The following is a 14791-nucleotide window of genomic DNA, read 5'->3' as shown; positions in this document are numbered from 1 at the left end:
AATATCGAACAGATGGTTAGCAATAATGTCAAGCTCCCGTTTAATCTGATTCCTTTGACAGTTATTTGGTGAGCCTTGACATAGATTTGGTTTGATATGTAAATAATCCTCACTTATTATACTCTTTTTTAGGTTCACCCAGAAATCAATGAATATATAGAGATTTAGCTGGTTCACATGGTTAATTTCAATCTGGATGGAACTAGTCATTTTGTTAAGAGACTTAATATTGTTAACTCTTCAATTCTGATTTTGTTTATAGAAAGCTACACATTAAATAGGTTAAAATACAATTTACTTTGTTTTGGTGTGGTCCCTGACACAAGGATTTTGCCACAGGAGCTCCTGTCAGTAGAAACTGGATACAGCTTTATGTTGCCTATTGAAATGATGCTTCTTTGGGTTTCATTTGATTAGAAATACTTGGTCTGACTGACTGCACAAATGGCAAGCAATGTAATACAAAATTCTATTTATAAACAATGTCAGGTAATGGTTCTCCACCTTGACTACGTACAGACACTTGGAGTGCTTTTAGAGCTTTTAAAAAGTTCAAGTTTCACCAAGAGAACAATTGAACTAGTGTCTCTGATAAGGTTTGAAAAGTTTTGAAGTGCTATTCCTAGTACCTAATGTCAGGTGTTTCATTGATTTCTGTTGCGTAAGTAATCCATTCAAAATCAGTTTAGGATCAAACTTTTAATACATCTTCAAAAATCTTCTCAGTGGCTTGTGTTCTTGCTACTAAAATTTTTTCGTTGCTTCTAAACTGGGAAAGATATTAAAGTGGGTCACTGAATGGACTTTTCAATAACATGAAAAGACAGTCACATAATTCCATATTATTATTGAATAAGATTAGCTTTATTATTGTAATAGATTACAGAATGACAGAAAATTAAGAGCTTTTGCTAAACTCTGTAGAGCAATACATGCATCTGCCATAAACAACCTTGACTCCTGTTAAGTTTTATTGCCACTTCACTGCACTAAGGTGCAATAAACATTCAATGTCATCTTTTTAAAAAAATTCCTGGGAGTAAACAGGACCTGTCCTCTATAAGAGTGAATCTTTATTTTCAAGGAAGACTTAACTTGTATTACATGGTTTAGCAAAGCACTGTAGAAAAGCTACATAGAATAATTTGTCTTCAATAACTGTGCAATCAATTTATACAATAGAATATTACCCACATATACTAACAAACTAAGAAATGATAAGAATACAAGTCCTTGCATAGCAGAAAGCAGACTAGTAAGAAATATTCACATCTAATGAGCAAAATACAGACCAAAATTTGCCATGAGGAGTCCAGAGGATAAAATGCTCGCAATAAACACATGAAATTAACGTCGGAAAATAACAAGATAAACAAACAACAAAGAAGTTAGAGCCATAATTTATTTTATTTCTATACATATATCTACACATGATGCCAGAGGATGACATGTCCTTGGTAGAGTCTTTACGGACCTAGCTCATGAAATTTAGGCAGGACCAAATCAAACAGTGAAGCACATTTAAAATGAAAACCAGAGTCGGTTTAGGAAAACACAGTGTATTTTCCTGCATCATTGGATAGCAGCTTTTTGAGAAAAACATTGCTTAAAACTCAGGTATGTATCCCAACTGTCTTATTTGGCAATTATGCTAAAAGTTTATGTCATAGTATTATAAATGTGTTCAGACCATGACCTGTTGATTCTGAACACTAAATTTAAATATTTGTGAAACTCTATCAGACAAAGGAGACTTCAAAAATACCTTCTTCATAAATATTTATCTCTAAAACATCTGGGCAGTAATGAAACAGACTAGAATTTCATAGGGAATATTAATGGACCTCTTTTATTTAAAGCCCTTACATTGAGTACCTACAAATATATTGCTACAATATAAATGAAATGTAATAATATTACTCAATAAAAGCTATTTTCTGTACATTCTTTCATGTATTTTATATTGAATGCTACATATGGTACAGCACTTATTGAAATAGTTGGTATCAGCAAATATAGCAATATTATACAGTTGAGTTTCTAGTTTCAACTAATGCGTCTCATTTGCTTTCTAGTTTACATTAGCCTAAATATGAAAGAGTGGTATGGCAGAGCAGATAGCAACTGATGTACTACTGAACACCAGACAATTTAAAATTGTGGGTTTTCTGTATATAAGTGGACTTCGTATCCCTAGTCTCAAGTCCCATCTGCTTCTTACAGGCTGTACTGTTCTTAAATGCAGACTTTTAAGTGTATTTCTGTAGCATTTAACAACATTCTAACAGCTAAGAGTAGTGATTCCTACATGATATTTTAAGAACTTAACTTTAAAAAAAGTAAAAAATGTACAATCTCATGCTTAATATTTACATATATAATTTATATATTCTATTTTTGTTCGCTAGTCATAAATTTCAGTCTAAAGCTTTTAATGTAGTTATATAAAAGAATACATTCAGCAATTCTAAAGCTTGCAAAATATTTTTGCCCTTCTGAAACATCTTCATAATGAGAATCAAATGGTTATTTGACCAATGTGCCATCTGAAAATGGGGTAGAAAAGGAACTGTATTTTAAATTATTTAATGACTCAATTTATTTATTTTTAGCTTCTATTGCATGAACATCTCTGTTAAGATGATTGTTCATAAAATCTAGTGCTACAAGCTTAGACGAGCGCAAAGCAGCCTATTGAAAGCATTTCTGTCCATCGGATTAAATGTGCTCTGCCGTGAACCGCTGCATCGTTGCTTCTGAAATTTCCATGAATTTGAAAAGCATTTAACAACAAAATAATGCTTTGGGGATTTCTTTTTAAAAGGGAGAGAAGAAGAATGGGAATGTTTTAGCTTTGGAAACAAAACGTTAAAGGTATACAGCAGTCTAAAAAAACAGAGCAAAAACATAAACACATCATAGTTTGTGCAATAAAGACATAGATTTTTATAAATTTTCTTCATTAAACATTTATAATTTATTCTTTTAAACACCTTCACACAAAAATATTTTGACATATACAGTATCTTTTTAGAATATTTGGAAATATATATCTACAAATGACCTAGGGCTTATATTAAACACTATTTTTCTTCTACATTTTCCCACATCTTTGGATCTTCTTTTCCCTCTGTTCCTCCCTTGTCTGTCCGTCTTTCCTCTCCGACATCATTTTACTCTCTTGTTTCCTCTCTCAGAATCCTGTCTCTAAGCTGCCTACTCTCCTCTGCGCTGGGCTGCTGGACAGGGATTTCTTGTTCTTACATGAATTATGGAAATAAGGAAACCTTCAGATTCTTTAAGACAGAGGCTATAAAGAAGATGGGAATTACTGTGTTGAGAACAGCAAGCAATTCCCAGTGCAGAGGACCAAACAACAGAATGTGACTAAAAGATCCTATTGATGTGGTGTGGGGGCTTTTAGCTGAGGCTCTCTGTTTAAATACGTTGCCCAGTAGACTAAGTTAAAGATTCCAAATAGCAGCGGGAAGGCTATTCTTGACAGTCGGTCAATTTTGCTGACACTGTTAAAGGTTTTCTTGGGCTCTGGTGGTTTCGTTTCAGGCTTGACTTCTTTTGGCTCTATGGTTGCACTTTTAGCGATGGTGGCTAAACCGGGGTCACCCCGGGCCAAATTAGGGGTATAGCTGGTGGCTGTTGGAGCATAAGTGTTGTTTTTCTTAATGAGAGGATCTTTTACTTTCTTTGGCTGTAGAAGAAAATAGTAAAGCAATTTGTTTAGTAAACTGTGTGAAGCAAAATTATATGATGCTGAGCAAAATGGCCCTTCTTTGGAACCCAAATGAGTTCCTCATTTCAAAAGCTGAGAAATGTAGCTCATGACCATCTTATGTGGATAAATTTAAAGCCCAAAAAATATTTTACATCCTCATGATTAAGAGGTGGAGGAGTCTATTTCCTCACTAGAAGATAGACTAGAGCGTGACTTGGCAATTTGATATTGTGCAAGCTTTGATCCTAAACTCAAAAGGCTTCGCAGCCTCAGGATGATGCTGTGGAAACATGCCCTTGCCAAGAACAGAAGCTGAACAACACTCCTGAATGCACTGCACCCACCTACACTGAGAGGCCCCAGACACGTGAAAGAGGACACCACAGGACCTCCAGCTCTAGTTAACTGCAGATGGGCAAACCCAGTCACTCCAAAAAAAAAAAAAAAAAAAAAAACTACCAGACTGCTCCTAGTCCCCAGCTCAGGCTCAGCAAGTATTTGTTGTTGAAGGCCGCTAGGTTTTGAGGTTCCCTGTTCTTACAGGTATAAATTGTAGTGGCAACTGTCATTGACTGCTTCCTCTTACATTTTAAGTGGGCAAGTTATAGAGCAGGCTTATTTGGGTAGCACGATTTCCATCCTCGTTCAGTGTCAGCTACTCAGAATTGTAGTCTGCAGCATGATTGACAGGCACAGTTCTCAGAGTTTCTTTCGTATACACAGTCCAAAAAATACCCCATTTGTATATATGTGGGTCAATACAGCTGCCACTAACAACGTGTGAATATTGAGAATGTGAAATGTGGTAGGTCTGACATGCGATGTATTGTAAGTATATAAAACGTATAAAAGATTTTTAAAACCTACTATGAAAAAAATATAATCTACTATTCTTCTTTCATAAAGTTTTGCAAGAGTTACTATAATGTGACTGTTGCCATGCATTTTTCCATGACACTACTAGAAATCTTTAAATTGTGTATGTGGTTTCGTATTTGTCGCTTTCTCTATCTCTGGAGGACAATGTAATTCGAGGAAAGCAGCTCCTATTCCTTTGAACATATTGAATTATGTAGCTCTCTATGGGTGAGAAAAATCCCTTGATTTTACAGAATATTAGGCACAGATCATTTTGCCTCTCAGTTCAGTTAAAGTATTAAAGTACTAAATTGATGATCAAAGTGATCAGGCTCAGGATACAGCTAAAGAATAACAGTTTTCAAGTTAAAAGCAAAAACAGACAGAAAAACCTCCAATGAACTCGGGTTCGTTTTTTTGGTTTCTTTGTTAAACTGTTCTTATGTCAATGGAGGTGATAGCTCTTGTAACCCCTTCTTCCTCCCTGCGTGTCTATTTACCCAAACACCCTCTTTCAATAATAACAAAATTGTAGTTGCACTTAGTCATGTACAGTATAAGAAAAAAAAGCAGTTCTTATCTTTTCTCTTTCTTTATTTAAACTAATGCCTCATCTAATCACTTAGATCCCCAGTATTCCACCTGAAAGGTTTAAAGAGCCATATTGTGATATGCCACGGGCACTAGGAAAGCATTTACCTTTTCTGGAACCACACTTTTGCCATCCCATGCGTAACCTCTCTTGGTGAAGTAGTTTACTGTGGCAAACTCAATCAGAGCAGAGAACACAAAGGCGTAGCACACTGCAATGAACCAGTCCATAGCTGTCGCATAGGCCACCTTAGGAAGGGAATTCCTGGCACTTATACTTAGAGTTGTCATGGTCAGCACAGTTGTCACTCCTGTAAGTAAAGAGGTTGGGTAAGTGTGTGGGTCCTGCTGTGAAAGTTCATCACAGAGATCAGCCTACCAAAGCAAGGGCAAATGAATAGCACCACACACAAAACGTGGCTTTGCATTATCTCATTTGGGTTTGAGGTGCATTCCATCTGACTCCACTATAGTTTGTCATTCTGGTAGGGCAGTCCTGAGGGCACATCTTGGAGAGATAAGCTGCTCTAGTTGGGGAAGATAATAATACGATCATGAGCTCTTTTAAACAAGTATCTTGGGTGAGATAGGAAATGACCTTCCTCTTTGTATCCAACTCCTGCAATAGAATCATAGATTGCCACTGCTTCTGGTCTATAAAAATGTCTGTATCTTCAGTCCTGTGAATATTATCTGCGTACCAAATGGAAAGAAAAGGAACTCAGTGAACTCTAGATCATTGATAAGTAAATGATAATTTGCCATGTCATTAATTCTCCTTTCAAACTGTTTTGTCCTAGTTCTAAAATAGCCACCCACCTGAAGTCATGGAGCTGATTGTGTGTGTGTGTGTGTGTGTGTGTGTGTGTGAGAGAGAGAGAGAGAGAGAGAGAGACAGACAGACAGACAGACAGAGATGGAGACAGAGACAGACAGAGACAGAGACAGAGAGACAGAGAGAGACAGACAGACAGAAAGACAGAGAGACAGTTTGCCGAATCCAAATGTCCAGTCTTTTCATTTCTGCAATTCGTTCTTCATCTTCTCTACAGCAAGTCTACTGAATAAAACGACCTTTACTGAAGGTCAAAACACTTTCCAATTCAGTCCCTTTTAGTTTATTTAGATAATTAGATGAGTTGATATGTGCAAATGGTATTAACAAATCAATAGCACTAATGTTAACCTACCATGTATATTATAGGGTAATAAATATGATAGTCAGTATACTGCTATAAGATTCCCTTTAAGTCACTTGGAAATGTTAGCAGAACAGTTGCCAGTTGCCCGGCCAGGGAGGGTTAGGACGAACACCACAAAGAACAATCCTGGCCACTGCCCTTACTGCTTCTTAGCCCAGTGACCTGAGTTAAGTGAGCTTATTGATGAGGACCTCACTCTACTTACGTGTGCAAAGCATGAATTATTCTTCATTCTCTTTACTGTCTCTGCAGCAGTGTGGAAATACTCAAAGATGGATTTTTTGGTCCAGTCATATATATAATCATTTAGAGGATTATTTGTAAAAATATGTAGATGTATTTCAGTAATTACAAATAATTTGTTACTGTGGGAATCATTCTCATTCCAAAAGTCTGAAACTCCAACCTGTTTTTCTTCCTTTTGGTTAATTTTAGGAAACCAGAAGAATACCAAAGTTGATGGGTGGCTACTTTTTGTAAGCTGCTTTATTTTGTTTTGTTTTATTTTATTTGTGCAGTTCTCACTATGCAGCTTGGCCTCACAGTGATCCTCCTGCTTTCTGCCTCCCTAGTGCTGGGATTACAGGCATGTGCCAAACACCTGGACTCAGTCGCCAGCTTAGCACACCCGGGAGGCTGGGCCGGCATAGCATGCAGTGCCAGGGGTTGAACCCTGGCCCCTGTACTTGCTATAAGCAAGCGCTTAGTCCGCTAAGTTATCTTGCCAGCCCTTGTAAGCTGCTTTAAACCAACTGTGTTGTTTTCTGTGAACCAACCTTGTTTCTCTTGAATTTCTGTACACATATATGTATTCAGTAGGTTGTAGGAAATAAATCCACTTAGGAGCACCGGAGGGGTTACAGAAATTCTGGGTCAATATCCATATTATGTAATTAGCAAACAGTTTAGGGAATATGGGTTGGAAAACTGCCCCCAAATTTACATATCAATATTAACTACAGCAAGTAGCAGAGTAATTAAAAGTCAGTATTTGGGGAATGGAGCAACCCAGCTTATATAATTCTTATGTAGAACCCAGTTCTATAATTACCCAATGACCTTGGGCAAATTGCCTTTCATTTCTGACCGTCTCGTCTTTATTTTTTATTTGTTTAACATGTTTCTTAGCCAAATAATTTTATTAAGACTAACTCAGAGAGATATTACATTAAATAAGAATATAATAACATATTTAATACATAAATGTGCATCTTTAATTTTCTTTGTCTGCATTAAATGAAGAGGACTTATTTTGGACCATAAAATTCATAACTGTTAGTACGTACTCTAATTTATTTCAGCAACATAGATCTTTTTTCACAGAATAACACCAGCTCAAGTTTAATAATCATATAAGAAAGCTTTGGTGTCCAACTTAATAACCTGTTCCCACAGGCCCACATGCATAAGTAGATTGAAATATTATTACCAGTAAGGGCTGCATCTTACTCGTCACATTGCATACATGCCTGTCCTGTCTATTACACTTGGGTTTAAATTCATGTGACAGGCTTCAGCTGCCTTCCCCAGTTCAGCCTTCTGCTGTTGTCTACAGTCAGTGCTGGAGCACCATTCCATTCAATCCAGCCACAAAGCCATTACTAAAATCACTTACTAATGCTAAGAATTTGTCATCTTGAGAGGCTGCATTACCCGCTCTGCAGGACTACACATGGTCCATAGGCTGCAGGCTGTATGTGCCCGGTTAATCACTTAGCCCAAGAGTTACAAAGGGCAAAACTAATGTCCTTTAGTATGGACGAATTCCTTGTCCTTTTGATTAAATCTGTACTATAGTGAGCTCTACTTTTTGGACATTTTGGTTCTGTAGCCAGCTGTCAGAAGTCATGTGACAATGGGTGTTCTCAGACTAAATATATCTGTAAATTAAGAGTGGCAGCGATGGGCATGTTGCTGAGAGGGGGGATTATACTTACATAGTGAAAGGGAAAGGAATAAAATGTGCTCTCCACCAATGAAATTCCAAGCAAATTACCAAATTACACTTGGTGTCATATATGTTTTTGTCATGTAACTCTTTAAACAACACTAGTCCACTTTCCTTTTACTCTAACTTGACAGGCAACTGAAGCTCAGAAAGAGGAAAAGAGCTGGCTAAGGTGGCACAGCCAGTCCAAGGTGACCCTGACCCTAACGTAGCAGTTACATCATAATGCAGACTGCGGGGAAGAGAAAGCATGGGAAACCTAGAACATGGTGTTTCAAATCATAAAATAGATCTCAACTCTGTTGTACTCTGGTTTCCTTTTAGTAAACTGTTGTGCAATACAACTTCTGTTTGATCACATTTTTCTTTTACTTTTGATGTTTTCATGAACACCACTGATCCTCCCTGAGATCTACAGATCTACTTGGCACAAGTTCAGGCTCCAAGAAAAAGAAACATGTGTACCGAATAAATGTTGAAAGGTTGAAGGTCTAGGAAAGTTGTATTTGCAATTTTATTGAACTTAAACATTAGAAACATCTAACTTGATATACAGAAACTGTTGCCACTGATGTTTACAGATATATAGTTATGTTCGCCAAAAGGGCATAAGTCGACTGAGATTTGAGGTGGTTGAAAATGTTAAGAGCAATACTTTTGACTCTTAAAGCCTTCTGAAATGTTTTTGAGACTTTCCAGACAGGAAGGGTAGGGACTGCTAGAGCGAGAAGGAAAAAGTGAACTTTAAAAAATTGCTTTTAACTATAGTGTAGCACTCTTCCGAAATAAAGTGTGACAAAAACATAGAATTAATACTCACTATGTTCTTTTCTCTTTCTTTTTTCTTTTTTTTTTTTTTCCGGAACCGGGGATTGAATTCAGGCCCTTGCGCTTGCCAGGGAAGTGCTTATTCCACTGAGTTGTTATTGGCCTTTGTGTTTCCTAGTGAGTGAAGAGCTGACCTGGGATACCCATCCTCTCAAGGAGTCAGTCTTTAGTGGCATCAGTGATTGTTAATATTGACAAAGAGCCATAAAGAAAAAATGAACTTGAAGTGAACTTTTTGCTCTGAGTCTGAAAATCATTTTGCATCTTAATTTAGCTGTGCTTCGGCTATTGTCTGAGTACAGATTTAATGGTTTCCAACCTGGGATCATTTGCTAAGTTCAGGGAAATAAACAAAAACTAAAAAAAAAAAAAACATTTTTCTGGACATTTGCAGCAAACTTTTGCTTTGTTTTCCCTGAAAAAACTGGAGTTTTATGTTTTACACATTAAGGAAAGATATACAAATTTCTGAACCTGAATAAAGCTTTTTTTTTTTTTTAAGTACCAGGGATTGAGCTCAGGTCCCTGTGCTTACCATGCACTTATTCTACTGAGCTGTCTCCCTCGGCCCTAAATCTCATTTTAGATTGCAAACTTCTTGGGCTTTTTATTCCGTAGCATAGTGTCTTAGCCATAATGAGGGCCTACCTGATGCTTCCAAAATGGACCTTGACAATTGTGCCTTTCACAAATAAATATGTAATTATTATTTTTAAATGCATGGCACTGGCCTTTAACAACTCTGTGCCACAGCTTTCCACTGCAGAGGGACAGCAGACTCTAGATCTTACTCCTCATTCTTCACCTAATTCATTCGACCTTGGACCATTTGCCTTGTCTCCTGCATCTTTGCTTTCTTATTTGCAAAATGGTGCTAATGACAGTATACAATATGTCTTAATATTAAGTAAGGTAAGATGGGCTAATTATACTGAATGATACATGGCATAAAGAGAATCAATAAATATTCTTTATGACAGATATGATTGCTTAAATTTCAAGCTCCAAAATAGAACCTTCAGGAAGGGAGAGGTCCCTGTGCAAATAACTACTGCCCTCTGTTCCTGGGGTACAGTAGTGGCTCACAGTGGGCTTCAAATAAAAATTCATCGAGTGACTAAGGCTATCAGTTCATTGTAGTGAAATTCTGTGTACTCGTCAGTCTGAAAAGTACAATGGACAGGTTATTCTGGGACACGGGCAAAGAGAGCCCTTCCTATGAAATGTAAACTCTAGAGTAATGCATGAGGGGGAGGTTTTTCCATTAGAAAAGATTGTTTCCTCTTAAATAGTTCTCCATTCGATGGCCTCACCTAGAATATTTAAGTCACTTAAAATATTTATATAAAAATGTAATTCATAATTTATGATTTGTAATTCTTCAGAAGCATAGATAAAGGGAGGTAGCCTGCAAGTGGAGTAATCCTCCATGCGCCCTCCCTACCTAGGGCCACTGCTTTTCTGTATGTAAAGAATTTGTTCTAACGGTATTTTCTAAGATTCTCAAAAACATACCACAATATGTGATGCGCTAGAAGGGTCTATTTTAAGATTTCCGTGTATAGGTTTTTAATCAGGCATTGTACTTAGGATGCTTGTTTCTCTGATACTCTGCTATCTCAAAATATGAAACCAAATGTTCATTAATTGCACCACTCATGTGCACCAGTGCAGGCTTGCTTGTTATTTAAAGGCAGTATTTTGTTTTACAGTTGCTCAGGAGCAAGGGCAATTCCTTGAGCCCTTCTTTTGCACCCATTTCAGATTTGAATATAGGGTGACGTTTCTCATTCTCTCTGAGGTGGCCCAGGCCTTGGCATGACACTCACCAAAGACAGTTCTCGCGGGTACGGACTCTCTGTTGAGCCAGAAGGACACTTGTGAGAGAATAACAGTCATTATGCATGGCAGGTATGTTTGAATCACAAAGTAGCCAATCTTCCTCTTCAAGTGGAAGTGAGTGGTCATGACGACATACTCTCCTGGAGGGTGAAGCAGACAGTCAGTTTGGGCCATTTGACCATAAAAGGATGTTATTTCTGAGATATTCTATTAGCAGTAAGATCCTGGAGTTAGGCACATCCTTCCTTCATGGGACATCTATTCCCTAGGAGAAAAGCTTTGAACCGAGAAAGACAGCTTTAAAGCACACCAAAAATGGCTCTAAGAGAAAAGAGGCACAAGAGTCCTCACAGATACTTTCACCACTCAGTGCTGCTGCATCATGTATGTCAACGCCAACTCTGACCATTTATTTACTAGTTCAGAATGCCTTTAATGATCACGAGGCAGTGTGCTGGATCCAGTGGCCTGCACGGCTATATCACAGACTGAATCTCTGTCTAATCTGACCACTGCAAGACAAATTCAGGATGCCCACTGACATCTTACTGTGCAAGTCCTGGCAGCTGGATTCTAGTTATAACATTCTTTGAACTTCAGATGGGAAATTTAGCCTGATCTACAAAATAAGGAACAAGCTGGAATCCATTATTTCTCATAATTTATTTCCCAGAATCACCTGGGAAGTTTTTGAAAGGTGCAATTTTTCAAATTCCACCTAAATACAAACCATTCTTTGAATTGCCAAGGAAACCTGTATTTCTATTCATTTTTTTCTTGTTCTCCTTTTGAATGTTTTCTTCCCTGCAATTCTGGGGACTGAAACTCCTGCCTCACACAAGGTACAAAAGACTTGTCACTATCACTGAAGTACATAGCTCAGCCTTATACTCACACCCCACCGTCTTTCTCTAGCACAAATCCTGGCTCCATTTAGAAATCTGAAGGAGTAGATACACAACTCGAATTTGAGAGGAAGGGTTTGTTTTTTTTTCATGCTGTATTTTTTCAGTTATGAATCTTAGAAGTTTTTAGCCTGATTTCCTCAGAAGATAGACTTAGCTCCCTGTGAGTGGGTAGGGGAAAACCAAATGTGTTCTAGGGAAAAAAAGGGTCCCTCTATTTAAAACATAAGCACCTTTCCATTAAAAAAATGGCATGTCATCATCATTGAATTACCATTTTTATCTCAAGCCACAGGCATAAGGCTTCGGTCCATGTAAGGTGACTGTGATAAGGACCCTCACCATCTCCATAAACACTGCCTGTATCTCGGACCGGCTGCCGACCTTCACGCCATTAAACAATGACTATACCTACACTCTGTTTGGTTCAGTAGTGTAAGGTATAAATCCAGGGCCTGACCCCATTCAGTTTCATTCCTATTTGTTTTACTTTTTTTTAAATTTAGTTTCAGAGAAGTTCTTATTAAGTTACCCAGTCATGAAAATTTATTCTACTACCTACACTTGATCTTACCAAAAGGGCTGAGAAGTAATGAGCCTGCTGCCTTTATCTCCCCTGGTGTTGGGGTCTCACAGATATGTATCACTAGTCCAAGACCCTACTTTCCTTTTCTGCATTTTATAGTTCTGAACACCAAATGCAGGGTCTTCTCAATGAGATACACTCCTGACCTACCTATCTACCTTCCTTCCTTCCTTCCTTCCTTCCTTCCATCCTTCCTTCCTTCCTTCCTTTCTTCCTTCCTTCTTCCCTTTGCTCCCTCTCTCTCTAGCTCCCTCTTCTTCCTTCTGTCCTTCCTTCTTTGCTTCTTTCCTTCCATGCTTCCTTGCTTGCTTGTTTTCCTTTCTGCAGAGTTCCTAAGTTACACAGACTGGGCTTCAATTTGAGATCCTCCTGCCTCAGCCTCCCAGATTAATGGAATGACAAGCCACCATACCCAGCTCTGGCCTTTATCTTCTTGATAGTATACTATTGATTCTCATTTTCACTTGATCTATCATCTTCAGTTTCTTTTGCCAGCTCAATAATTATTTCAGTCGGAGAGCACTTATTGACTTCTTCATTTTTGTCGGACACTATTTCTCCTCTTCTTTGAAAATAAGTATAAGGACTCTCACAGTAAGCAAGGGGCAGCTCTGTGCACTCTTCGTACTTTTCTGGGGTCACAAACCCTGCCACACCCCTGCTCCTCCTGCTGTCTTTGTTCAGTGGCCAAGTCCACATCATACATGCTATGTTCTTCAAAATAAAGATATATTTTCTAGACCTAAGGTAAACTTCAGTTTCACATTTAAAGTACTTAAAACTGCCTCCTTCACCTCCCCCTCTTCCTTTCCCCAGCCTCGTGCTCTTCCAGTTTTCCCTTTCCCCTCTCTTCTTCCCAGTTTCCTTTTTCTTCTCCTCCTTCTTTCTCTCTCACTCTGTTGCGCAGCTTAGTCTCAAGCTTGTTTTGGGTTCCAATTCACAAATGTCCCTGCCTCAGCCTTCCTCTGAGCATTGTGTTGGCAGGAATGTGTTGCCAAACCTGGAGACTTTACCTCTTCTTGTCTCATGGCCACTGCCCTCATCTCTCTAGAGACTCGTCAAAATAATCTTTCAAAATAATTTTTAGCCTCTTATTTATTCGTTTGGTAGAGCACTCATTATGTAGCTCAGACTCATGGTGAACTTCATCACTCACAGTGACCACAGTGATCGTCTCGGCCTCCCCAGCACTGGGATTAAGGACATGTACCCCCATGCCCAGTCTCATTTGCCTTCTCAGCGCACCCAGGGGTGGGCCCGGCATGGCACGTGGGGGATAGGGATTGAACCCCTATCCCTGCGCATGCCTAAGCGGGTACTTTAGTCCACTGAGCTGGCTGGCTGGCCCTTGATCTATCTGGCTGGCCCTTTGATTCTTCTCAAGGTCTGTTTTCACTGCATCAGCTTCACAGACAAACCCCCAGTAGCTTCAGTTTTTTGGTGTAGACTTCCATCATCGGCTCTAGCTCCTAGGCCTTTGCCCTTGGCCAGAGACTGCCTCCAAAATCCCTGTTCTCCTCAATTTCCAGCTCTTGGACTGAGAGGCTTCGCACTGTCACAGGCTGCACACCATCTTCCACCTGGTGTAGGCCCAAAGCCACTTGACCATGCAGTTCCTAGAACTCAGAGACAGACGAACCTCTTTCCCTTCCAAGGGTTCATCCCTTTTATGTATTTTGTTGTAGCAGCAAAGCGATGACCAGCACACATGTTATCTACCTGAAGTTTCTCAGCCTCGAAACCATTAGTCCGTTGGGCTGGGGAATGGCTGTAGACGGCGGCCCTGTGCACTTTGTCATACTTCTTTGCATCTGCAGCCTCTATCTACTAGATGCTAGTAGCAAATGATTTGCCCTTTTCCAGTGTGACAATAAAAAACTGTCTATGAGTTAAGCAAGATGGTACACATTTGCAATCCTGGCATTCTGGGAGACTGGGGCAGGAGGATCATGAACTCAAGCCTGGGCTACTTAGCGAATCCTACCACAAAATTTAAAATAAAAAAAAGAAAAAGAAAGAACTAGAGTTTAACTCAATGGGAAGACCCTAGTTTCAACCCTCAGTACCTCAAACCAAACACACACACACACACACACACACACACACACACACACACGCAAACACTGTCCACAGCAACTCCTCCCGCTACTAATTTGTGTTTGAGACTCACCACATGTTATCTCTTATATATACTCCTTTCTCATGTATCCAGTTTTCATGTCTTAATATCTTGTCCTAGAAAATTTTTCCTGACATCTATGGTTGAGTATTTCATTCATCTATAGGTTGGGCCTAGCC

General features: G+C 38.8%; 1 protein-coding gene across 2 annotated transcripts in view; it reads right to left on the bottom strand.

Moving 5' to 3' along the window:
* Window positions 1-1391: 1391 nt before the first annotated feature.
* The window catches only part of Gabra1 (gamma-aminobutyric acid type A receptor alpha1 subunit), a 54606-nt gene continuing 41206 nt past the window's right edge, over window positions 1392-14791 (bottom strand). For both annotated transcript variants that reach the window (XM_004629412.2, XM_004629411.2), the window contains 3 exons: window positions 10990-11142; window positions 5291-5493; window positions 1392-3709 (listed from right to left, as the gene is read on the bottom strand). In XM_004629412.2, the coding sequence (XP_004629469.1) occupies window positions 3398-3709; window positions 5291-5493; window positions 10990-11142 (668 nt within the window). In that variant the 3' untranslated portion in view covers window positions 1392-3397. The remainder of the gene's footprint in view (window positions 3710-5290; window positions 5494-10989; window positions 11143-14791) is intronic.

This window comes from Octodon degus, unplaced genomic scaffold (assembly GCF_000260255.1).
Source record: "Octodon degus isolate 3935 unplaced genomic scaffold, OctDeg1.0 scaffold00029, whole genome shotgun sequence".
Taxonomy (NCBI): Eukaryota; Metazoa; Chordata; class Mammalia; order Rodentia; family Octodontidae; genus Octodon; species Octodon degus.
This window is presented reverse-complemented; position numbering and strand designations above follow the sequence as displayed.